The sequence below is a fragment of the Hyperolius riggenbachi genome, chromosome 2, assembly GCF_040937935.1.
Source record: "Hyperolius riggenbachi isolate aHypRig1 chromosome 2, aHypRig1.pri, whole genome shotgun sequence".
Classification (NCBI taxonomy): Eukaryota; Metazoa; Chordata; class Amphibia; order Anura; family Hyperoliidae; genus Hyperolius; species Hyperolius riggenbachi.
This window is the reverse complement of record NC_090647.1, coordinates 451,911,467-451,938,894: the sequence shown is the minus strand read 5'-3', so window position 1 is coordinate 451,938,894 and position 27,428 is coordinate 451,911,467. Positions and strand designations below refer to the sequence as shown.

General features: G+C 43.2%; 1 protein-coding gene across 1 annotated transcript in view; it reads right to left on the bottom strand.

Moving 5' to 3' along the window:
• The window catches only part of LOC137546970 (carbohydrate-responsive element-binding protein-like), a 155,233-nt gene that overhangs the window by 49,503 nt on the left and 78,302 nt on the right, over positions 1-27,428 (bottom strand). Inside the window, exons 8-9 of the mRNA XM_068270065.1 lie at positions 2,115-2,251; positions 334-808 (exon numbers count right to left, since the gene is read on the bottom strand). Of these exons, the coding sequence (XP_068126166.1) occupies positions 334-808; positions 2,115-2,251 (612 nt within the window). The remainder of the gene's footprint in view (positions 1-333; positions 809-2,114; positions 2,252-27,428) is intronic.

Sequence of the window (27,428 nt, the reverse complement as noted above, 5' to 3'; positions counted from 1 at the left end):
TGACCGATCTATGTTTTGTTTATCATGTAATAAACTATTTTTGTAAACTTAAAAAAAAAAATGCTATTACTGAGGAATTAAATGGCTATAGTGAGGGCATGGCACAATTACGTAAATTACATAAAACAATGTGGTCACATGTCAGATTTGTATTGATTGCACAGAGTTTTGGGGTCATTTTAACCGTGCAGTCGATAGTGACTCAGATCACACCACAAATGCCGTTATCTCTCCATATGTTTCAGAATGGTTGTGTCCATATGATGACCATGTGAGACTGATTAAATTAAAAGTCTGTTAGGACTTGGTTATTCCTGTTTATAGTCCCATTACCTGAAATGCTTGGCTGACTGACATCCGAGAGACGTCTTGTTGCTCCATCAGCAGAAGATCTTCTGGGTTTGCTGGCTGCAACTCTTGCACATGGTTTTGACATAGGAAAACCTTGGGGTGTTGAAGGTTCACTGTATAATGGGTAGACATCTGCATGAATGGTGGCTGGTGCAACGTGATTTAAGATGGTGGCATCGGTGGTCACAGCAGAGTATGTAGGTTTAGGGCAGGTCACTGGTGGGAATAACAGACTCTGATCCTGTGCTGGAACATTTGAGGCCATACATGGCATGGGGATACATGATGCTGATGGGTAAGAGTCAGTGGTATATCGATCTGTGGGCTCTGAGTAATGAGACAGTGGTTTGGGCTCAGTGTTGGATGGCATTAACGGTACCGCAGAATTCGTATAGCCTGATGACTGTGGTACACTTAGAAAGCAAGGATCTGGTCGCGGCATAAAGGAATTCAGGGGCTGGAAAGATAGAATAAAAGTTAAGACATGTCAACTGAATGTCATGAATAGGGATGATCAACGACATGCAAATATTTCAAAGTTCATGCAGGATTATGTACATTTTTATGCAAACATATGCAGCTTGAAAATAGACCAATTAATTTAAACCTGGGTGGGACTTGATTGGTCCATTTTCAAGCTGCATATATTTGCATAAAACGTTACATAATCCTGCATAATCTCAGAAATATTTGCATCTCATTGATCATCCTTGGTAACACAATTATACAATTTAAGAACTCCACCCAAAGGTATCTTGCAGCATAGGTAGAGACAGGTTTGTCATATATACTTGTCTGTGGGCCATCAATTGATGTACTGTTTGTACACAGGTTTGAGGCACTCCGCCATGAGACAATGTGCAAAGGTTGCAGACCCCTTGGACACCTGGAGAGTGATCAATCTGTTCTAAATTGTAGATGCAACCAACATAAAAGGAGTGAAGCTTTAAATTAGGTTCATTTCACATGAGGTTTCCAGGTTGAAAGTGGCAAGCTTACTTAGCAGGCAATAATAAAGAGCTTGATCACAACAGTGTTCTCCCCAGGCTCTTTTAGCCGGGTACTCCACCCGGCTAGTTTTGGTGAGCACTCGGCTGCCATCGGCTCAACTCCACCTCTGCTGTAAGCAGAAATGTGCAGAGAAGCACCGGCCCTGCATTCTTTCATCTCGGCCCACCCGCCTACTTTTTCATGCCACCGGCTGGAAAAAATGTCTGGGGAGAACACTGCACAATATTTGTATTATATTTGTATTTCAGAAACCTAAAAAAAAGATGGATGCAAATGATTATAGTGCAACAGACTGCTGTATCAGCTGCTGCTTTGGACACTAAATTGTGCCCATTGTCAAGCCACTTTGAGGGTAGAAAGTGTAAAAAGTGTAAATACAGTAGTGCAAGCTACAGTTCTATGATATTCGGACTCTGCAATCACATTGCTCTGGTGTGATCCATCCTATTCAAATACGTTATCCAAGTGCTCTTTAAAGTGCTAGTGTTGTTTAAAACGATCAGAAGCGCTCTTGGTGTGCAGCAGCCCTCACTCTGCAAGGAGCCAAGAAAAAGAGCATGTGCCAGTCTGCAACTTTCTGACACATAAATAAAGTAGTGTACAGCTTACATCTAAAATTGCACATACAATATTTCACATTTACTTGATTAAGAACAATATATATAATATATATAATCATAATACATTTGAAAACGATGTAAAACATCTATTTGTAAATCTCTTAAACTAAAATGTTGCTGAGACCAACCAACCTGTGAGGCTCTGTTGCAGACAATGGTGGGATGTGATTGGCTGCTCATTCCCTCAGTGAAGCCAGTATAGCAGTGCACATCTTGGAAACAGAACGGAGGCTGCTGGGAAGGATGATGGCGTGGCGCACCCAAGAATTCTGTAAGGGGAAACACAATTTCCCTGAAAAAAACGTTTTATACATTCTCAACATGAATATATGAGTCATCCAGAAAGTAACAGACATTTGTCTTTATCTGCCACGCAGGATATTCTTTCAATGTAATTTAACTTTCATCTGTCAGGTTAATCTCTTCTCGCCCTGCACTGCTTGTCACATGATGGCATAACACTGGTAACTATTTGCTCAGCAGCATTAACATGATGTCCTATGTTCCTGGCAGCCACAATGCATGTTGGGAGCATGCGATGCATGCCGGGAGATGTAGTTTATTGATGTGGTTACATCTCCCAGCCAGGAGATGAAATCACATTAGTGGAAGCTACATCTCCTGCATACAAGTCACATCATGCTGATGACATAGCGCACACTGATGAGTCATTCTGGAAACCAGCATAAAGAAGCTCCTTATGTATAGCACTGTACACACGATAGTTCTCAGCCAGGGCAGCCGTTCGGGGCTTAATGCTGCCCTGTGCTGTGCCGTCAGCCCTCCTCCGCCTCCATAGTAACAGAAAAGGTTGCTAGCCTCTAGGCTAATGACATATCTGCACAGGTCTTCTGACGCCCGAGAGATTGTGTTCCAATCTCTACAGGTGACAGTAATTGTGTGTTATGCACCTTAAGATGTTCAGCAGCTCCTCTCTGTGTGAGTCCTACAGATACCGTTATAAGTTCCATAAATACAGGCACTGACTTGTAAATGAACATATAAATGAAATCTGTCAGTCTGCATGCCTACATGCCACCTTTGTATAGCAGAAAAATAAAAATGTATTAGTCTTATTTACTCTTGTAGCAGAAAGGAAAAGGAGTGTGTCACTCTTCTGTGAGTCAGATGACAGTGCGTGTAGTTTAAGCTCTCTTTTCTGTTGGATTTCTGTATCCACACACACACACACACGCGCACGCACGCACGCACGCACACACACGCACACACACACACACACACACACACACACACAAATATATAGTGCATCCGGAAAGTATTCACAGCGCATCACTTTTTCCAAGATTTGTTATGGTACAGCCTTATTCCAAAATGCATTAAATTCATTGTTTTTCTCAGAATTCTACACACAAGAGCCCATAATGACAACATGAAAAAAAGTTTACTTGAAGTTTTGTCAAATTTATTATAAATAAAAAAAACGGAGAAATCACATGTACATAATTATTCATAGCCTTTTTTCAATACTTTGTCAATGCACCTTTGGCAGCAGTTACAGCCTCAAGTCTTTTTGATTATGGTGCCACACGTTTGGCACACCTATCCTTAGCCAGTTTCACCCAATCCTCTTTGAAGCACGTCTCAAGCTCCATCAGGTTGGATGGGAAGCATCAATGCACAGTCATTTTAAGATCTCTCCAGAAATGTTCAATCGGATTCAAATCTGAGCTCTGGCTGGGTCACTCAAGGACATTCACAGAGTTGTCCTGAAGCCACTCCTTTGATATACTGGATGTATGCTTAGGGTGGTTGTCCTGCTGAAAGATTAACCATTGCCCCACTCTGAGTTCAAGAACACTCTGCATCAGGTTTTAATCCAGGATGTCTCTGTACATTGCTGCAGTCATCTTTCCCTTTATCCTGACTAGTCTCCCATTTCCTGCCTCTGAAAAACATCCCCACAGCATTATGCTGCCACCACCATGCTTTCCTGTAGGGATGGAATTAACCTGGTGATGAGCAGTGCCTGTTTTTTTCCAAATGTGATGCCTGGCATTCACACCAGTGAGATAAATCTTTGTCTCATCAGACTAGAGAACTTTGTTTCTCAAGGTCTGAAGACCTTCGGATGCCTTTTGGCAAACCCCAGGTGGGCTGCCATGTGCATTTTGCTAAGGAGTGGCTTCCATGTGGCCACTCTACCATGCAGGCCTGATTGGTGGATTGCTGCAGAGAAGGTTGTCCTTCTCTCCACAGAGGACCTCTGACACAGTGTCCATTGGGTTCTTGGTCACCTGCCTGACAAAGGCCCTTCTTCCCCGATTGCTCAGTTAAGATGGCTGGCCAGCTCTAGGAAGAGTCCTGGTGATTTTGAACTGCTTCCACTTATGGATGATGGAGGCCACTGTGCTCATTAGGACCTTCAAAGCAGAAGAAATATTTCTGTAACCTTCCCCAGATTTGTGCCTCGAGAAGTCTCAGAGGTCCACGGACGATTCCTTTGACTTCATGCTTGATTTGTGCCCTGACATTTATTTATTTAAGTATTTATATAGCGCCGACATATTATGCGGCGCTGTACAGCGTATATTGTCTTGTCACTAACTGTCCCTCAGAGGGGCTCACAATCTAGTCCCTACCATAGTCCTATGTCTATATTGTGTAGTGCATGAATCAAAGGCTAGTGCCAATTTGGGGGAAGCCAATTAACTTATCTGTATGTTTTTGGGATGTGGGAGGAAAACGGAGATCCCAGAGGAAACCCACGCAGACACAGGGAGAACATACAAACTCATTGCAGATGTTGACCTGGCTGGGATTCACACCAGGGACCCAGCGCTGCAAGGCAAGAGCACTAACCACTACGCCACCGTGCTGCCCGTCAACCGTCAACTGTGGGACCTTTACAAGACAGGTGTGTGCTTTTTCAAATCATGTCCAATCAACTGAATTTACCACAGGTAGACTCCAATTAAGCTGCATATACATCTCAAGGATGATCAGGGGAAACCTGATGCAGCTGAGCTCAATTTTAAGCTTCATGGCAAAGGCTGTGAATATTTACATACTTTCTCAATTTTTTTTATATTTAATAAATTTGCCCAAACCTCAAGTAAACTTTTGTCCTCAAGTAAACATCATGTTGTCATTAGGAGGTCTTGTGTGCAGAATTCTGAGGAAAAAAATGAATTGAATCCATTTGGAATAAGGCTGTAACATAACAAAATGTGGAAAAAGTGATGCGCTGTGAGCACATCCCGGATGCACTGTAGATATACACATTATTATCATTATTTGTACTGAATAATAAAAATCAATAATGAAATAAGAAAACACTTCTATATTTTGACTTACAGGAAAACCAAATGATTCATGTATAGCGAGCGAACTTCACTTTTATTTCGGAAGAACAAGCTTTTTTTGGATTGTTGGTAAACAGTATCTGATGTAACATTTGTAGTTGTTGTGAAACAGGAAACTTCCTGCTCGGTATACTTGTGTTTATGGTTTTAGTGTGGGGGAAGCTGGAGCGGAAGACTCGTGGCATAGTGGAACCTGACCATATCACATGTACAAGCACATCCGATACTGCCAAACTTAGCTTATCAGTTAAAGAGCCATTCGTTCTGTCTAGACATCATGTGCCCTGTGTTAAAGTGTAACTGTCGGGCATAAAATAAAAAATCAATTATTTATTTTTATGTGGTAAACAAGTAATAAGGATGCTAACCAGCCAATCCAAAAGTTAAAATCACTATTAATTTTCTTGTTGATAATGGATTATTCCCCAGTTTATCTGACTCTTATTTGGTACACAAAAAATTTGGTACACAAAAAGGAAGTTGCAGGGCATGCTAGGTTGTCCTTTTTTGCTTCTCTACTTACCCTCAGACTTAACTAACGCAGCCTGATTGGCTGAAGCCTCTTTCCCTCCTGTTTTCCCCTCCCACATCTCTGTTCCTATCTGATTGGCCAATATTTCTCATGCTGAGGCAATGCACTTTCTATAGTGAAGGGCTGGCTATGCATACTCAATCAGGCAGAGGAGAGTAAGGGGGGAATTACATCAGGATTCACTTCAAAATAGCCACAGTTAAAATGGGAAATGCTAAGAAGGATTTTCTCTTTTTTTTTACTGTAGAGAAATTACTTAAGTCAAAATATGGACAGTGCAACACATATGTTATGTAAGTAGAGCAAGTATTTATCTATTTATATATGTGTTTTTTTTTCTGAGATAGTATGGCTGACAGCTCCTCTTTAAGATGAATTACAGAAAAATACAAACAAATGTAGTTGACTTTGGTACATCACATTGCAGCAATTGTTTATCTCAGCAGTTCATTTTCACTTAAAGTGAACCTCCGGACTAAAAATCTATTCAGCAGAAATGAAAAGGCTTGGTGTTTCTTTAACAGTTTCACAGCATCAGAACTTTGTTTTTCTTACCAAAGCATCATTTTTAGCTGCTTTTTCAGCTAAGCTCCACCCATCAAAGAAAACTGCCCGGGCTTTTTTTCCCTGATGCTGTGCAAAGCATGATGGGATTTCCCATGTTGTTATTCACATTGCCTAGCAACTGGGAGGGGTGGTCAGGACACAGGACAGTTGGAACTGTGTCTCATGCTCCCTGTCACCTCCTTTCAACCAAAAAGATGGCTGCCTTCATGAAATCAAACATTTGCCTGTTCTTTTAAAACAGTGTGGGTAAGAGATTATATTACCTATCTATTTTAATTAACATAACTAATGTAACTTAATGACAGTATGTTTGTTTAGGCTGAAGTTCCTCTTTAAGGTTTGCTTTAATTTTCAAAGTGTTGTGTTGATGATAAGATCAATAACTAACAGAACATTAAAGAAGAACTGTGACCAAGGATTGAACTTCATCCCAGTCATACCCCCTTTCCCATTAGAAACCTTTACCTGTTCTCAAATAGATCATTAGGGACATCTGTATGGCTTATATTGTTGTGAAACCTCTCCCACAGTGTGATATCAGGACCTAGGTCCTGACATCACACTGTGGGAGCATTGTTGCATTGTGGGAAATAACGTCTGTTTCCAACTGCCAAGCAACCAGTATCTCCCTCTGAACATATGTACATTTATAAAAAAAACAACCTCACTTTAGCCTATCGCGTTGTTAGCTGGTGTGGCAGATAATGGCAGTTGGTGCTGTCTAGTTTTTTTCATGTCTGCCAGTAGTAAAGATGATTATGATCAGGCTGATTGTGGATCAAAAATATGAACAAATTACGTGGCGAATATCAATCATTTCTTGATCTCTCTACAATTTTTTAACTTCTCTCTTTGCAATGTGTTGATTTATTTTTTGCCCCTTTTCGCTAAGGTTCCTTTTTAAGTGAATCAGCAAAAATGTGCTTATCATTACTATTAAATTGAACAAAGCGCCAACAACAAAACGGTAACTGTTCAAGAGGAAGCAAATTTACAGATGACACAGGACGTGTTTGATCATGGAAAAGGATTGGCAGCCGTGATCCTGATTTGTACCTCCAGATCAAGAAGTGGCACCCATATGATTGGCCCAAATGCACCCACGTAATATTCATATTACATGACGCATTGGCGGTGGTTAGGGATGGCGGTGACCAAAGTGTCAGACATAGGCAATAGCGCCATCTAGTGGCAGCCACTTTTTCCTATGTCGGACTATGGCTTCAATTTATCAAAGGCTGTTCGATAAAAAAAAAAAAACAAGTCGGGAAAATACAACATTGGCTATTTTAGAATTTTTTTGCTAATTCATCAAGATTTTCACAGGTGCAGTAGAAGTTCGGTTTACCGAAACCCATAGCTTCAATCCAAGATAACCTGTTTAATAACAGCAGAAGAGTGTGGAGTTATCTTTGTTTTGTCACATGCTGTGACAGCATTGCAATAGTAAAAGGCATCCCCAACATCCCTTTACATGTACATGTTAGCTATACTGTTTGTTATACTCCCTCTGCTTAAATCTCTCTTGTGCTGGCTCTCTGTTCTGGTGCCTGGGGGGGGGGGGGGGGGGGGTTAGGAGTAGAGGCGCTCGGTCCTCCTGAGAAGGTGTCCCAGCCTATCAGAGCGAGTAGAAGGAGAGAGAGGCTGTTCCTATTGGCACTCTGCTCTAATCTTCATGAACTGACATTTGCTGACATTTATTGAGGTGTTTACCACACAAGTCGGTAATTTACCTCACTGCTCTGTAATTTCAGCTAGCCATGTGGTAACAGCCTTGATTAATTGACATTTTACAAAATGCTATGTAAAATAAGCTGTTTTCAGCACTGCCAAATGCTTAGTGAATTGAAGCCAATGTCCGATGTGGACCTATAGAAAGGAGAGTCAACATTGGACAAAGTCTGACATGGGATTGGAAAGGGTTAAGAAAGCAAATGTTATATTTAGTACAGCTAAGAGTCCTTATTACACATGTGGGTCATTCTACCACTCACTGGAATCAAATGATCTCTGCCACTAAATGATGTACTTCATAAGCACAAATATGATATGAAAATATTGTGTAATTTAGGATTTGATAATCAACTTCTGCTGAGCTATGACTTCTATAGGGCGGGGGTAAATAGAAGGCCAGCCTGTGGTCATATTCCAGCACTTGAACTGTACAAAGAGGATATAGTTTAGCCACAGGGCTAGGTGGAGTTGTTTTCCAAAAGAGGGAAATTAAAAAGAAAATAGTTCACTCCCAAATTCATCAGAAATGATGGCTACTGAAAAACATATGAATATTATGAGGACATTCTCTTATCCAGTGGTACAGGCAGGGCCGGATTTAGGGCAAGGCCTCCTAGGCCATGGCCTAGGGCACCAGAGGAGCAAGGGCACCAGGATAAACTGGTGCAAGCTTGCAAATGCTGCAATGCAGGGGGATCAGGCAAGCGCCTGACCACGGTACTCTGCTGCCAGCGGCCTGAGCAGCAGGGCACCTTGCTCTCTGTGCATGTTTGCATTGTGGCCAGCGGTTATGGACTTGGGCAGCATTGGAGAGGGAAAGTAATGGCCCATACTCACGGGCTACAATTGTCGCTGCAACACGCGGCACACGCGTGTTGCGGCGACAGGTCGCCCGTGAGTATGCGGCGTTGCACGCGCGCGCACCCCGAACTGTCGCCCGTCGCTGATGTCGCCAGGCGATTGAAACTTTCAATCGCCTGGCAACAGTCGCCGCCGCAACTGTCGCTAGTCCGCGTGAGTACGCGGACTAGCGACAGCAACATGATAACAAATAGACGGCGCTTCCGGCGGGGGGAGGGACAACAGCGACAGCTTCCGCCGCATCAGTTGCCAGGTCCCTCCGCCGTGTGTATGCGGAGGGACCTGGCGATGAGCTATCGCTGGCCTGTCGCGCACACGCTCCCGTGTGCAAGCGACAGGCAGTTTAGTTGCCCGTGAGTATGGGCCATAAGATGAAGCTTCTGCACTGGAGACAAGCGGAGAAGTGAGTGACACTGATGGCTGCTGTGTGAAGGCGAGCTGGCTACCTACACTGAAGGAGGTGGGAAAAGGAGGGATTATGGGAGTCGTCTGGCTACCTATACTGGAGGGAAGGGGGAGGGGTCATCTCGCTACCTATACCGAAGGGGGGGCGGATGGTGACAGTGGCCTAGGGCGGTAAAGAGTACAAATCCGGCCCTGGGTACAGGGGCGCCTCTAGGCATAGGCTGTACAGGCCATTGCCTGGAATGTCATTGCTCCTGGGGGGCGCCATGTTGCTGGATTAAGCCCCACCCCCAAATTAAGCCCCACCCAAAATTAAGCTACACCCCTGTGGGTGTTCTATTACTTGCTTCTACTGCATCTACTTAGCGTAAGTTGCATGCAGCTGACACCTTTGTGCCTTGTGCATCCTTCTTTCATCCTTTGTGCCATCTCTGCCTCCTACTGTGCCCTTTGTGCCCCCCTGTTGCTTCTTATGTCTCCTTTGCCTTTATTTGTCCCCTTGTGCTACCTCTGCCCCCCTGTTCCTCCTTCAGTCCCACTGTGCCTCCTTCTGTCCTCCTGTGACTCCTTCTGTATCCCTTTGTGCCTCCTTCTGTCTCCATGTGCCACCTCTGTCCCCTGCGCCTTCCTCTGTCCCCCTGTGCCTCCTTCTGTCTCCGTGTGCCTCCTTTAGTCCCCCGTGACTCCTTCTGTCCCCCTTTGTGCTTCCTTCTGACCCATTGTAGAGGGTGCCAGGCCTACCAGGCAGTCATGAGTGCTGTGCGGGGGGGACCGCGGTCACCCCCCCGCCAGATGTTGTGTCCCCAGGTGGTGAACAGGCTTGCGGCGTCTAATAGAGTTCACTGACCCGCAGCCCGTAAGCTCACTTCTGCAGCCTTACATTACGTGTATTTTCTGGTGAAACACTGCCCGCATTGCAAATTTTCTGATGAAATGCTGCCGCATTATGATTATTTCCTGGTGAAACGCTGCTGCATTACGATTATTTTCATGGAAGCAGGGGCAAATCCAGGATTTCCAAGGGGGGGGTTCCTGAAAGCGGCGTGTGGGCGTGGCCAAAACATGGTGTGGGTGGAGCCAAATACTAGCAGTTTCTAGGCTAAATTGCACTCCCCCCAGTATAGATTAGATAGGTATATGCCCCAGTATAGATTAGATAGGTATATGTCCCCCAGTATAGCTTAGATAGGTATATGTCCCCCAGTATAGCTTAGATAGGTATATGTCCCCCAGTATAGCTTTGATAGGAATATGGCCCCAGTATAGGTTAGATAGGTATATGCCCTCAGTATAGGTTAGATAGGAATATGCCCCCAGTATAGGTTAGATAGGTATATGCCCCAGTATAGATTAGATAGGTATATGTCCCCAGTATAGGTTAGATAGGAATATGTCCCCAGTATAGCTTAGATAGGAATATGGCCCCAGTATAGGTTAGATAGGTATATGCCCTCAGTATAGGTTAGATAGGTATATGCCCCCAGTATATGTAGCCAGGGGGTATATGTCCCCAGTATATGTAGCCAGGGGGTATATGTCCCCAGTATATGTAGCCAGGGGGTATATGTCCCCAGTATATGTAGCCAGGGGGTATATGCCCCCAGTATATGTAGCCAGGGGGTATATGTCCGCAGTATATGTAGCCAGGGGGTATATGTCCGCAGTATATGTAGCCAGGGGGTATATGTCCGCAGTATATGTAGCCAGGGGGTATATGTCCCCAGTATATGTAGCCAGGGGGTATATGTCCGCAGTATATGTAGCCAGGGGGTATATGTCCGCAGTATATGTAGCCAGGGGGTATATGTCCGCAGTATATGTAGCCAGGGGGTATATGTCCCCAGTATATGTAGCCAGGGGGTATATGTCCGCAGTATATGTAGCCAGGGGGTATATGTCCGCAGTATATGTAGCCAGGGGGTATATGTCCGCAGTATATGTAGCCAGGAGGGGGATATGTGCCCAGAATGTATATGTAGCCAGCAGGGGGATATGTCCCATATGTAGCCAGAATGGCTGGCTTCCAAACATTCCACCCGGCTGCTGCACTTGCCTGAGGGGACGCTCGCATCACTACTCCAAACGAGCCTCACTTCTCCAGGCAGCCTGCCCTCTCCACGGACGGTCTGGACTTGAAGTGTCCAATCATGGCCAGGGGGAGGAGCGCGGGCCGGCCGCATGGCGTGGTGACGTCACGTCAACCGGAAGGTAGCCATGGAAACCAGTGGGACGCCATCACCGGCCGCCGCCGCCGATAAGGTAATGTATCTGCTCTGGGCCCCCCGCTCTAGTCAGAGTCCTCCTCGCGGCGCCGCACACAGATATGAGCAGGTGGCAGCTGCGCATCTGTGGCTGCCGCTGCTCAGATTTAGAGGAGACATGTGAATAATCTGACTTCCGGTCTTGGTGCAGGGGGGTGTTCTGTACACCCGGAACAACCCCTTCCGTGCGCTTCTGGGAAGGGCGCCACAGATTTTCTCGCCTGGAGTGACAAAATGACTAGAGGCACCCCTGCAGTGGTATGATACAATGTCACATGCACACTGACTGAGGTTTAATTTGGTAGCAGGAAAAAAGGGCGCCGGCTGAGGGTGGACTAAAAGAGCGCCGCCATAGACTTTAATGCAATTATCGTTAATACGGCAAAAAAAGCAGAAAAAAGGGCGCCATGAAAAATATTGTTACAACAATCTAGTTTTTGAAGTAGTTATTGTTTTAGAAGCTTGCAACGTTATAGTTTTTGTCATATTATTTTATTTATATGTACAGATTTTACGTTATTAAAGATATTATCGTTTCCATGTGTAAAAGGGTGTTTCTGCAGAGGGAGTGGTTAGGGTTAGGCAACACCAGGAGGAGTGGTTAGGGTTAGGCACCACCCGGGCAGCAGTTAGTTTTAGGTAACACCAGGGGGGGGTGATTAGGGTTAGGCAACACCCGGGTGGCGGTTAGTTTTAGGCAACACCAGGGGGGGGGGGGTTAGGGTTAGGCACCACCGGGGGAGTGGTTAGTTTTAGGCACCACTAGGGGAGGGTTCTGTGTGAGAGTAGGGTTGGGTTACGCTGTACTGTTGAATTACGTACTGATTTGTAACCATAATATCTTTTCATTGTTATTTCCCGTCTGTAATTATAATGGTATTTATCGTTAACCAAGTCTGACAACAATGTTTATCATTATCAGATTTCGTTATCCACCCGCGCCATTTCGTTATCAAGTCAAGCCCTTTTTTCACTGTGCCCTTTTTTCATGTACGCTTTTACACAGGAGGAAGGAAATATAGGTGCTGCCTATAACAGCCAATAAGATCCCAGCTTTCAGTTTTCTACATCAGATTAGAAAATGAAACCTGACTGGAATATTTGGTTTGCCAATAATTCCACTTCCTATTTTTATGTATAGCAACAACAATACTTTAGAGAGTACATACTAATGCATACTAACACACACACTCTAGTGCTACTTTGGACAGGCAAATTTAAAATTGAAATACAGCATGTTAAGGTAAATACCTGCCTATAGGACTTATGATATGAGATGAGAAAAGTCCATTAACAGTGAGCAGACATGAGGTTGGATGGGAAATGCCTTTTTCCAATCCATGTAGAAGCAATCTACAATCCATAACACAGCGTACAGCTCCCTCTCCTAGTGGCTTCAATTCAGACTGAATCCACTCTCACTCTATCAGACAGCATATCAGGATTGCAACATAACAATCTTCCCCCAATGGTATCAAAGCTTTAAAGTGGATCCGAGATAAACTTTTACTCATTACATAATTGTGTTCCTTACATATAGTTTATAGGACATTCCTCAAGCCAAATACTTTTTTTGTTTTGTTTTAGTACTCTAATTCCCTATAAACTAAACAAGCCTTGCCCACGGCTTTTTTAGGGTTCCTTGGCACTGTAGCTAGGGCTTATGGGAGCTCAGTCTGGGCAGGAGGAGGTTACTAGCCAGAGATTTCAAAGGCAGAGGGGAGGAGGAAGGAGGAGAGGGGACTGAATTTGCCACAGGCTGAGGGCTGGAGATGCTATCAGCTTGCCTGTGTTTAATTTGACGTAATGTGACAAACAAAACATGGCTACTGTCATTGTAAATATGTAAATAATCATAAACTGTTGAAGCTGTTTGCAGCTAGATTTGCATTGTAAACTACCTAAACTTTAGATAAGATATATAGACAAATTATGTGTTACAGTTAGTTTTTCATCTCGAATCCGCTTTAAGGATAAAGCCCAGCCTGCAAACAGACAACAGCCCAGTGGCAACACAAGCACAATTACTGTCACCCGCAGGATTGGGACTTGATCCCTCGGTCGACAGTTTGGAGCTCAGTGCTGTACAGACGTGTAGCAGTTCTGCTGTTATGGAGAGGAGGGAAGGCGGTGTGGTGCACAATGGAGTGGCTTGGAACAGGAGAAGTAAGTAGGAGAAGAATCTGCTCTGACGGCGCTTGTTCAAAATAGTGTATTACATGGGGTCTCTCGGCAATGCATCAGGGCTGCCATACACATGTTAGAATTTCAGCAGAGGTGACCCTATCTGGCTGCCTCGGGAGGATGACAGTTGGCCAAAGCAGCCGTTCAGGACCTGTCTCGGCATTTTAGCGTGTATATGGGTTTACCTTGACTATGCATATATATAGATCTAGATATAGATCTTAAGCAATCACCAAAGCTCGACCAATGCTTGAGTCCATTGTTCCACTACTGCTGGAAGCCTATTCATCTGCATGTGCCATCTTCCTCCCCCTTACTACAGCAAACCTGAACTTGAAATTAAAAGTAAAAAGAAAGACACACAGGTCATAACTACCTCCCATGTAGTCTACTCATCAATCTCTTTCTCCTCTCCTGCATCCTGTTTGTCCACTGTGATAAATGGAATTCTCCGTCCTCCATTTTGAAAATGGCCATTACCCCATAATAGCTTTCTGGTCAGCACAAGGTTAAACTGTAATATCATCCACTAGAGCCATAGGGAATCAGGGACATTACCTTACCACCAGTTGTCCTTTCAGTTATAACTGATAGCAACTGATATATTTCAGTTCTGACAAAATCTTGTCAGAAATGGAAGGAATAATTGTAAGACGAAAATGGTGAGCTTCTGAGAGGAACTGATGGTGAGGTAAGTATGCAATATTCATTTGCAGGTACATCTTGTGTTTATTTTAAATAATCAGTTCATGTTCACTTTAAAGCTGGTTTTACATTGACAACCGATAAAAACTGATACAGTTTCTGTGCATTTTCTATGTATTTGGGACCACAATGCACCCAAAATTGCTGCAGGCAGTTGGCTGTAAATAAAAGCTTTCAGTTATAACTGTCACAAAAATCTTAAAATTTAAAATACATGTAAACATATAAAGATCAGATGTACTTTCTTCCAGAGTAAAATGAGCCACAGATTACCTTTCTCCTATGTTGCTGTCACTTACAGTAAGTAGTAGAAATCTGACAGACCAGACAAGTTTATGATTAGCCCATCTCTCCATGGGGGATTCTCAGGGTTTTCTTTATTTTCAAAAGCACGAAGGGAATGGCAGTTTCTCCATCCAACTGCTAATAAATTGTGCAGCGAACATGGAGGCTGGCCAGCATCTTTTTATAATTTTTTTCAAGGAGTGTCTTTATAAAGAATAAAAGGCCATGCTGAGAATCCCCTATGGAGAGGACTAGCCCAAAACCTGTTGGTAATGTCAGATTTCTACTACTTACTGTAAGTGACAGCAACATAGGAGAAAAGTAATTTATGGCTCATTTTACTCTGGAAAAAACATACTTCCTATACTTGTATTTTAAATGTTAAGATTTTTGCGATAGTGGTCCTTTAAAGAGACTCTGTAACAAAATTTTGAGCCTTATTTCTTCTATCCTATAAGTTCCTATACCTGTTCTAATGTGCTCTGGCATACTGCAGCCTTTTCTAGTTGCACTGTCTCTGTAATAAATCTTATCTTCTTTCCTCTGTTGGCTCTGTCGGGCTCAGGCTGGAATGTGTGGAATGTGCAGCACTGCTTGTGATAGGCATAAGCTTTACACACCCTCTCCAAGCTCTCCTCTCAGTCTATCACACTTTGGTTAGCAGCCATGTCTTTTGTTTGTAAACACTGCCTAAAACTGGCAATTACAAGCCAGGATTGCAGCAGGGAGTGGCAGAAACTTTAACTTACCTGTAAAATGCATTCACATGTGTTGCACACCAGTTGTTTGTTACATTATAGCTGATAGCAAATAAAGTGCAGGGCTGGTTTAAAGGGGTTCTGTGGGGGTTGTGGAAGAGAAAAACGGACACTTACCTTGGGCTTCTATCAGCCCCGTGCAGCGGTAATGTCCCACGACGTCCTGCTCCCATCCGCCATTCCCCGCAGCCGGCACCGGGCTATTATCCGTCTGACATACAGACGAATAATGCGCGTTGCCGTGCCTCCGCTCACGTCATCTGAGGCTTACTGCGCAGACGCAGTACAACGGAGCCTTGTACTGCGCTTGCGCAGTAAGCTTCCGATGACGCAGGCGGAAGCGAGCGGGTGCGCGGCCACTCTAGCGCAGCCGCAGTTGGATCCCATGCCGCTTAGACCGGGGCCGGCGGCGGAGAACGGCAGATGGAAGGAGGACCGCGTGGGACATTACCGCTGCACGGGGCTGATAGAAGCCCAAGGTAAGTGTCCGTTTTTCTCTTCCACAACCCCCACAGAACCCCTTTAAGCTTTTGGGGGCCGACGTAGTTTAAATCTACGTCCAGCAGGTGGTGCTGCCGCCCTGACTGGACATTGAATTAACTGGAGAGGGGAGATTAAGCTGTCATATGACAGCTGACATCTCCCCTTAGTGATCAACAGCCATCGCGTATGCTGCTGATCACGTGATCACTATGATTGCCTGCGGGGGTGGGGGGGAGGAAGACGATCCACTCACCTTCCTGCCGTTCCCCCGACGATCGGCGCTCCCCTCCGCTCTGGCTGGCATCCCTGCTGTATTGACGCTAAGTGCCGGGTCCTGGCTTGATGACGTCATCAGGCCGCGACCCGGAACTTAGCGTCAGTACAGCCGGGAAGCCAGCGAGAGCGGAGGTGTCTACAGCTGCTCATCACTGGAGCCTGGGAGGTGAGTAAAGGCTGCCAGCAATATGGGGGACACCTGGCCACCCAGGGGAGACCATAACTACATGCCCACAGTAGGAATCCGGCTGCCTGACCCCCCCCCCCAAATGCCCCACCTGCATGTAAAATTCCTGGTCCTTAAGGGGGGTAGGCAGCCGTTCCCGAATGGGTTAAGCAGCACAAAGACCCTGGGGCAAAGGTAACATGGGGGCCCCTTACCCCTCCCCAGCAAAGTCAGCCTCCAGGCCTGTCCCGACGCACTGCTCCGTCCGTGCTCCATCTTCAGCCCCGCTTCCTGCCTCTTCTCCATGCATAAATAACCTGTGATGGGTCATGAAGAATAGGCAGGTCGAGTCAGGCAAAAAGGGCACTGGAAATTTGGGCGCAGCCATCACCGCCATAGGCTTAAATGTGAAGTATGGCTCTGAAGTGCTCAGTCAGTAATATAAGCGTTATCAAGAAACAGAGCCAAATTGCAATAAAAACAGTGTAATTTGGCCACCAGCATTAGCTGGAAAATTACTCCTTACCACAGTATCAATGGGGGCCTGGAGGGGCAATAGTAATCAAGTCCGCCGGGACTTTTGCAGGAGCAGGGTGAGCCGGTTTTTGGCTTTATCCTGCAGAGCATGAATGGAGTAGCGCACTGGGAGAGGTTAGTTATTACAATGCAGCCACACATCGTGCAGTGGCCCCAGGGACTCGGGAGCAGTCAGAGGGAGACTACCTGAGGTGTGCACATCATGCCTCTTCAGTGGAGTCCACTGCTTTACTTGACCAATTAGGCCTTGTTCACACTATAAATCACCAGCGTTATCGCAAGCGCTGAGTGATTTTGAAAGCGCTTTTCTAAGTGCTTTTGTGTAGCTTTTTTTTTTTTTCACTTCTTGACGTCAGTCAGAAAGTGAACTCTTTTCTCCAGAAAAGAATAAATACAATGTATTTATTCATAAAAGTGCTGGGAAATCGCTTTTCAAAGTGCTTTCAAGCGCTCAGCAATTTCCCTATCATTTCTATTGAATCACTAACGCTCTGAAAATGGTGCAGGAGCCGCGTTTGCAATTGGATAGAAAGCTCATTGCTTATGTGAGAACACTAACATAAGCCACACAATACACAAGCGCTGTTAAGGCGATTTTAAAAATCACCAGTGCTAAAAAAATTGCCCCTAATATGAACATGCACTTAGTTTTCTCATCAATCTTTCCCCGCTGTCAGACATGCTTCTCACACACAAGCAGAACTTTTAAGTATCATGAGAAGAATCCAACTCAGTCACACTAGAGAGTGACTGGAATTCATAGTACAGTACTAGCTTATTTGCCTTTAGAACTAAAACAAGAAAAAGAAAAGCAGGTAAATTCTAATGAGAATTAGTACTAAATACTCATTTATAATCATTTTTTATTATTATGCTACATGTCACTCTAGATGAACATTAAACAATCATTATGGTCTTGGATTAATGACACATCCAGGGGATTCCACACCAACGTGGAACAAAACCAAAAACTTCACAGTTTTTTCGGCGGGGGGGGGGGGGGGGGGGGAGGAGGGGGGGGCGTAGGGTCTACTGTTTACCTTGTCCAGAAGTGTTGCATCTTTGCAGCCCATTTGATGCCTGTTTTAAAATGTATTCAGTGTTGTAAGTGATGTAAACTAGCACATGGCGAAGGTTTGAACAATTTTAGGAATAAGCATTGTGGTATGCAGGGTAGTGGCAAAGTTTCTTTTACTACCACAGAACGAAGAGTTGAGAAACTGAGTAATCACATGAACAAAAGGTTTTACAAGGTCAATGTTATAAGTATTATGTATGTGTTAGGAGTTCATCCGAAATACAGAGAGGTGGTAAGCTTGTGACTGTGCAGATTGTACACTCTGTTAACCCTTATGTGACTCCCACCAAAGTTTACATTACTTATTATAGTTTTTACTTTTTTTGTAACCTTTACTGACCTCTGCCAAATTATAGTGGTATGAAACTCAGTATTTCTTTTTTGCTCTAAACATTATATACAGCATCAAATCTACTACCACAAAAAATTGTAGCAGAACAGCATTTAAAGAGTTAAACACAGCACTTTGCTCTTCAGTGGAAAGCTCCTTGCTTCAGTGGGCAGCTTCTGGCCACCGAAGAGGTGATAACATCTTTATTTACATTCCTTTGTCTGCTACATTCCTAGCTGTGCTGCAAATTAGCTCTCTCTGCTGTAGAAGCAGAGAGCTGAGGAGTGACCACTAGATTTTAATATATAAATACAGCAGCTATGCAATAACATGCAATGGCTAATTTCAGAGCAGATAAACTGTACTTTGGGAACTTGTAATATCTAAACAGACAATATTACTTTTGCGCAAAAGCAAATATGGTAACTGTATGGGTAATAAAAAGTAGGAAAACACATTTTTATTGAATGTTATGTCAAAGTTTTATCTCACTTTAAGGTATAACAAAGAATACCGCCTCCCCAAGTATTTTGTAATAGCTGCCAATACTTGGTAATAGCAAATGTTTCTCTCTATTCAATTATTTTTTTCTACTAAATTTTAGGAGATAATTTTTCATCTTTTGTTTAAAATTACTTTTCAGCACTCTGCAATTGAAAATGTACCATGTATGCATTTTACTGACAATGTGTGACTTAGTAGTATCACCAAGGAAAAAAAGCAAATTAAATAAGGGCCCAGGACTTAATACACATAGCAGCTGGAGTGTACCCTGATTATGCACAACTTTGGCTGCCCTCTAGTCTCACTGCTATTTTGTGTTTGGTTTCTTCACTCCTTGTATGTATAGCAAGATAGGCAAAAAACAATAGTGGCGTAACTCACTGTACACCGCTGCGGTAGTAATATTGCTGTGCACTGTCTCCACAGGCCAATATTAACGCTAGTTAGTACATCAGGCCCAGAGAGTGATGAGACCAAAACTGAACTTTATGGTCACGACCACAGACACTTTAGTATGTTTGAAGAGGAGTTAGCAAGGTGTTGGCAGTATCAATATAATGACCTAAACTGCTGTATAGTAAAGCAACCAAAAGATGTCACTGTAAAATGTAAAGTGCTGCAAAGATCTCTATGGTATTGTGATTTTCCTGCATTCACCGTGTGTTCCTCTCTGTTGTAAGTAAGCTGCACTTCCTGATGGTGGTGCATTATACTGTATATCTATGCATGTTTTTAATTAAAGAGTTCTAACTTGTTATCCTGAGTGCCTATCTGCATGTACAGACCACTCTGCTCCATCACAAGGCCTGTAGTGAAAAGTATATCATGCCTACAGTGAAGCATGGAGGTGGATCTATGATGTTTTGGGATTGTTTTAGCTACAGCAGTATGGGGAATTTAGTCAGAGATAATGGCAAGATGAATGCAGCATGTTATCAGAGAATACTGGTAAACAATTTGCACTCATCAGTTCAGAAGCTGCGCATAGGACACATTTGGGCTTTCCAACATGAAAATGAGCCCAAACACAAGGCTAAATTGACCTATTATTGGCTATAGCAAAAAAAAAAAAAAAAAAAAAGCAAAAGCTGTGGACTGGCCATTACAGTCTCCTAACTGCAATGTCATTGAGTCACTTCGGGGAGATCTCAGAGATGCAGTTCATGCAAGACCAGCCTAAGAATTTACAGAAACAGCAGTCTTTTTGCCAAGACGAATGGGCAGTTTATCATCTGAGAAATTTAAGGGCTGATTCAGACGGACACTTGGCAGGCATTTACCGCCAGCCAGCAGGTGAATGGGAGCGTTTGTATCTGGCTTCTACCGGCGTTTGCGTGAACACGGCGTCCTGATCCCGATTTTCCCCGTCGTTTCAGGTGACCCTGGACGCTACATGCGGCATCCAGGGTTGATTACCGCCACGTCTTCGTGTCTCCTGCAGGCCGAAAAACACTGATCGCTATAAGAAGCTGCCGAAACACCGAGACGCCACTGAACGGGATGCCACTGGAAGCCAGGCAGAAGTCTGTGTGAACCAGTTCTAAGTCATTACAAAAGACTACAAGCCATCACTGATGCCAAAGGGGGAATACACGTTATTAACATTTTTGAGCATGCAAACTATAAAACAGGGACCATCTCAGTATTTTCTTCTTTGTTGTGTTTTCTTTATTAATTGTATTATTTTGAGATGTATCATAGTTTAATTTGAATTTTATTCAAAATTAAAGAGATGGGTTTTGCCTGTAAATGTCATACTATCATTATTTCAAGTAAACACAAAACTTAAATTCAATTACTGAAGGTTCAAAATTTTTATTAAGTGTATTTCATCACTATAAGGGTCCATTTCCACGATCGCGAATTTGCATGCGTTTTTCCGCATGCAAATTCGCATAGCAATACAAGTGAATGGGACTGTTTCCACTTGAAAGGATTCCTTTGCGTTTTTCTGTGCAGAAAAAATTCGCATGGCAGAGCCATCAGAATTCGCATTTCGCATACTGCTATGCAAAATCGCATACAATGTATTTAATAGGAAATTCGCATGAGGTTTGGGTATGCGAATTCGCATATAAACAATGGAAAAGCCCACTAGCACTGCCATGGTTAAATTCGCCTACATCGTCATCCATGCGAATTTTCATGCGAATTCGCATGAAAATTTGCATAGACTCGCATGCCAATTTTTACTGCAGCGATTCGCACCGCACAAGTGGAAATGCAGCCTAAACCTAAAATGTACAATCAACAACATTTTTTGTATGGTCCTATATAAGCTTTAGTGAGTATGGCCCTATAGCCCTCTCATGGTGCCCATACATGGTACATTTTTTTTCCAATCTTACCATTTCTATGTAATATAAGGGAACTGCCTAAATTATGCTTTGAGTATATTCACTTAAGTGACCCTCATACTACATACAAATGAGAAGATTGGATGAAAAAAATTGTACCATGTATGGGCACCATAAGCTCTTGTGAAAAGTCCAAGTGACTTTAAATCTATGAAATAAAATAAAAAGATACAAGCAAGAACCTGAATAACTGTAATTTTGTGACGTGACCCTCACCGCCTAGCAGTGTCACTTTTCCTGCTGCATTTTACTCTATTCTATAGCTGCAGATAATGAGTAAACCTGGACTTTTATGAAGTGATACTGGATCTTGTTTATTATAGAGTAAGTCCGTAAAGTGTCATTGGATTGAGCATTGAATAGGAATAACATCTTAAGATTTTTTTCCTGAAATGATCTTTTATGATCATGCTTATTTAACCACTTGAGGACCCACCCTTTACCCCCCCTTAAGGACCAGCGCTGGTTTGATTGATCTGTGCTGGGTGGGCTCTGCAGCCCCCAGCACAGATCAGGGTGCAGGCAGGAAGATCAGATTGCCCCCCTTTTTTCCCCCCTATGGGGATGATGTGCTGGGGGGGTCTGATCTCTGCTGCCTGCGAGTGGCTGGCGGGGGGGGCACCTCAAAGCCCCCCTCCGCGGCGAAATGCTCCCCCTCCCTCTCCTACCTGGCCCCCTTTGGTAAGCCGGGCTGCACAGGACGCTATCCGTCCTGTGCAGCCAGTGACAGGCTGTCTCCTGTCACATGGCGGCGATCCCCGGCCGCTGATTGGCCGGGGATCGCCGATCTGCCTTACGGCGCTGCTGCGCAGCAGCGCCGTACAAATGTAAACAAAGCGGATTATTTCCGCTTGTGTTTACATCTAGCCTGCGAGCCGCCATCGGCGGCCCGCAGGCTACTCACGGAGCCCCCCGCCGTGATTTGACAGGAAGCAGCCGCTCGTACGAGCGGCTGCTTCCTGATTAATTAGGCTGCAGCTGGCGACGCAGTACTGCGTCGCTGGTCCTGCAGCTGCCACTTTGCCGACGCACGTTATGAGTGTGCGGTCGGCAAGTGGTTAAAGGGAACCTAAACTGAGAGGGATATGGAAGTTTCCGTTTAAACAATACTAGTTGCCTGGCACACCTGCTGATCTCTTTTGCTGCAGTAGTAGCTGAATCAGACCTGAAACAAGCGTGCAGCAATCCAGTCTGACTTCAGTCAGAACACCTGATTTGCATGCTTGTTCAGGGGCTGTGGCTGAAAGCATTAGAGACAAAGGATCAGCAGGAGAATCAGGCAACTGGTATTATTTTAAAAGGAAAAATCCATATCCTTCTCAGTTTAGGTTCCCTTTAACTCACTGCATGATAAAGTTTACAGCACAAAAATTCCTGTTTGTAGCAACCTTTCTAAGCAGATTATAAGCAAGGGAAGACAGTATATAAAGATTCCTAGCAATAACTGATATAGATCCTTTTATATAATGTATCCTTGTGTTTTACTTTTCCTGGTGTTTTACTTTAAAGGACCACTGTTGCAAAAAATCATAAAATTTAATATATATACTGTATATATATATATATATATATATATATATATATATATATATATATATATATATATATATACAGGGAGTGCAGAATTATTAGGCAAATTAGTATTTTGACCACATCATCCTCTTTATGCATGTTGTCTTAATCCAAGCTGTATAGGTTCCAAAGCCTACTACCAATTAAGCATATTGGGTGATGTGCATCTCTGTAATGAGAAGGGGTGTGGTCTAATGACATCAACACCCTATATCAGGTGTGCATAATTATTAGGCAACTTCCTTTCCTTTGGCAAAATGGGTCAAAAGAAGGACTTGACAGGCTCATAAAAGTCAAAAATAGTGAGATATCTTGCAGAGGGATGCAGCACTCTTAAAATTGTTTCTGAAGCGTGATCATCGAACAATCAAGCATTTCATTTAAAAATAGTCAACAGGGTCGCAAGAAGCGTGTGGAAAAACCAAGGCACAAAATAACTGCCCATGAACTGAGAAAAGTCAAGCGTGCAGCTGCCAAGATGCCACTTGCCACCAGTTTGGCCATATTTCAGAGCTGCAACATCCCTGGAGTGCCCAAAAGCACAAGGTGTGCAATACTCAGAGACATGGCCAAGGTAAGAAAGGCTGAAAGACGACCACCACTGAACAAGACACACAAGCTGAAACGTCAAGACTGGGCCAAGAAATATCTCAAGACTGATTTTTCTAAGGTTTTATGGACTGATGAAATGAGAGTGAGTCTTGACGGATCAGATGGATGAGCCCGTGGCTGGATTGGTAAAGGGCAGAGAGCTCCAGTCCGACTCAGACGCCAGCAAGGTGGAGGTGGAGTACTGGTTTGGGCTGGTATCATCAAAGATGAGCTTGTGGGGCCTTTTCGGGTTGAGGATGGAGTCAAGCTCAACTCCCAGTCCTACTGCCAGTTTCTGGAAGACACCTTCTTCAAGCTGTGGTACAGGAAGAAGTCTGCATCCTTCAAGAAAAACATGATTTTCATGCAGGACAATGCTCCAACACACGCGTCCAAGTACTCCACAGCGTGGCTGGCAAGAAAGGGTATAAAAGAAGAAAAACTAATGACATGGCCTCCTTGTTCACCTGATCTGAACCCCATTGAGAACCTGTGGTCCATCATAAAATGTGAGATTTACAAGGAGGGAAAACAGTACACCTCTCTGAACAGTGTCTGGGAGGCTGTGGTTGCTGCTGCACGCAATGTTGATGGTGAACAGATCAAAACACTGACAGAACCCATGGATGGCAGGCTTTTGAGTGTCCTTGCAAAGAAAGGTGGCTATATTGGTCACTGATTTGTTTTTGTTTTGTTTTTGAATGTCAGAAATGTATATTTGTGAATGTTGAGATGTTATATTGGTTTCACTGGTAAAAATAAATAATTGAAATGGGTATATATTTGTTTTTTGTTAAGTTGCCTAATAATTATGCACAGTAATAGTCACCTGCACACACAGATATCCCCCTAAAATAGATTAAACTAAAAACAAACTAACAACTACTTTCAAAAATATTCAGCTTTGATATTAATACATTTTTTGGGTTCATTGAGAACATGGTTGTTGTTCAATAATAAAATTATTCCTTAAAAATACAACTTGCCTAATAATTCTGCACTCCCTGTATATATATAAACATACACATATAAGAAGTATGCTTCTTTCAGAGTAAAATGAGCCATAAATTACTTTTCTCCTATGTTGCTGTCACTTACAGTAAGTAGTAGAAATCTGACATAACCGACAGATTTTAGGCTAGCCCATCTCCCCATGGGGGGTTCTCAGGGTTTTCTTTATTTTCAAAAGCACTTAGTGAATGGCAGTTCCTCGTCCAACTGCCAAAAAGTGTATAGTGAGCAGGGAGGCTGGCCAGCATCTCTGTATAAATCTTTATAAAGAATAAAGGCCTTGCTGAGAATCCCCTATGGAGAGATGGACTAGCCCAAAACCTGTCGGCAATGTCAGTAATCAGATTTATACTACCTACTGTAAGTGACAACAACATAGGAGAAAATTAATCTATGGCTCATTTACCTCAAGAAGAAATGTACTTCTTATATGTATGAGTTTACATATATTCTAAATTTTAAGGCATTGGTCCTTTGAGAAGAGGAATTTTTGCTTTGGCTATGGTCACTGCAAATCTGATTCAGGATTTTTTTTCTTATTTCTCCCCGGTCCCTTATTAAGGTGGCCACACACCATACAATTTTTTAAAATATCTTTTCAATTCAAGAATTGCAATCAATTCTTCTCACTGATTGTAGCATTTCAAAAATCTACCCAATAACCACATCTAATCTAACCACATATATGTTAATTTTTTCCGAATTATGAAAAAAAGATTGAAAACTGTGAATAAATTGCTAGGGTCTGTACATCAAGAAATTGACAATCTAACCTAAACCATTTCATTTTCATAAAAAATGATCTGAAAAACGTTTGATTTTCCCATTTATTTAATGAAAATGATCGAATAGAGTGAAAATCGAAAAATAATCTTTTTTTTTTTATCGAGAAAAAATGAATATGAATAAATATTTTTTCAATAAAAATCTGATCAAACATTTTGGAAAAATCTGGGTGATTGTGAAATTGCATAGTGTGTGGTAGGTTGTATAAATAAATACTATTAGATAAACTAACTTTATTTCCATATTCGATTGTTTGAACGTTCGTGTATGGTACCTAGAAAATAATTTTAAAAACTATTCGACCAAACGGAATAATCGATCGAAATTTCTCTGATTGAAAAAAAAAAAAAGAAAAAATTGTACCATGTATGGGCACTACTAGCCTGGCTGTGAATTCTTCCCCTCACGGCACAGCAAGAATGATACATTATGATACTTTGTAACAAACTATAGATTTGGACTGGGCTGTCACATGAACAAGTCCTCGAAATTCCAACAAAAGAATCCAGCGAATGTGACTCCACAACTATTTACACAAACTAAATTTATCAGGCTGATCTCTGAATAAGTACAACAAAGCCGTACACACATCTTTATACTCATTACAGACAAGCTGGAAGAAAGCACTCAAACAATAGCAACGTACACAAACTACAAATTGAGGGTTTAGTATAAAACCTGATTATTACCAAAACATGCCCAGAATGGTTAAATACAAATAAAATGCAGACTACACATTATTTTATACATTGCTGCAATATTTAATTTAATAAATCATTCTAATCAGAGTAAACAGTGCAAATCATGTATAAATCCCATAATTCCAACATGATTTCTCCCGTGAGATTTTTTTCTCTCCACTTTTAGGAATCCTACCTGTGGCCACAGCAGCGAGATCTAGGGGCCAGTTGTGCAGCCCTGCCATCTGTCAGTGAGGCAAACCGTTCCCCTTAATTCTCTATGTGTGTGTGTGGTGCTCTCTTTATCTTCCTCCTTCTTCTACACTCTCTGGTCTAATGTCAGTGTCACACATTCACCCATCTCATCCAGTCCCTCTAACTGCAGGTGGTTCCTCATTTCTGCAAACGTTCAATCTGCCAGTGCCTGGACAAATCACTGCCTATCTCTATACCTGGAGACTGCAATGCTACATTATGAGACTGTTCCAAAATACTCTCAGCACAAATCACCACTGGAGACTATTTATAAAGAGAGGAAAAGGAGTGAGATAATGGATATACGTGAAATAGGGAAAAAGGCAAAAAGGAGGAGCCGCAATAGGTTCCCATGCTAAAAGCCGCGATTCGGCAATGGGAGGAGATTTGGGCACAGGGAGGCATCCGATAAAATAGCGAATAGCGTGCGCCAAGTCTTCCCACTATGTACTATAATTTGTATAGCAGGCGCGGGTTCTACTAGCAATCTCCTGCGACCTTTTTTCCAGGAGCCGTTTTACATGTACGTGTACATATGGGCCCTTTTCCATTGAATGCAATCCAATTTCCATTGCTGCATTTAAATTTTCATGTAAACACAAATTTATCCTTGCGTGATTCTGAATGCAACTGCACTGAATGTTAAATATACAAACATATAATAGCCTGCTGAAAATGTATGAACAATCAGAATCGCATGTGTTTGCATATTGCGATTCGCAGGGGAAAATGGCCCTAAATCCTAAGATCTGCTTGACCAGAGGCGTAGCTAGGGTTTTTGAGCCCCCGGGGACAAACACAGCTTTTGCGCCACCTCTGGACAACCACATTCTGATGTGTGGCTACGCCTAGTAGCCACACATCAGAATGTGGTTGCGATCATGATTGGAGTCAAATGTCCAAATGCTGTTTAGATAGCCAGATGTGCCCCCTTCCCGCCTACAGATAGCCATATGTGCCCGCTTCCTGCCTATAGATAGCCATATGTGCCCGTTTCCTGCCTATAGATAGCCATATGTGCCCGTTTCCTGCCTATAGATAGCCATATGTGCCCCCTTCCCGCCTATAGATAGACATATGTGCCCCCTTCCTGCCTATAGATAGCCATATGTGCCCCCTTCCCGCCTATAGATAGCCATATGTGCCCGCTTCCCGCCTATAGATAGCCATATGTGCCCCCTTCCCGCCTATAAATAGACATATG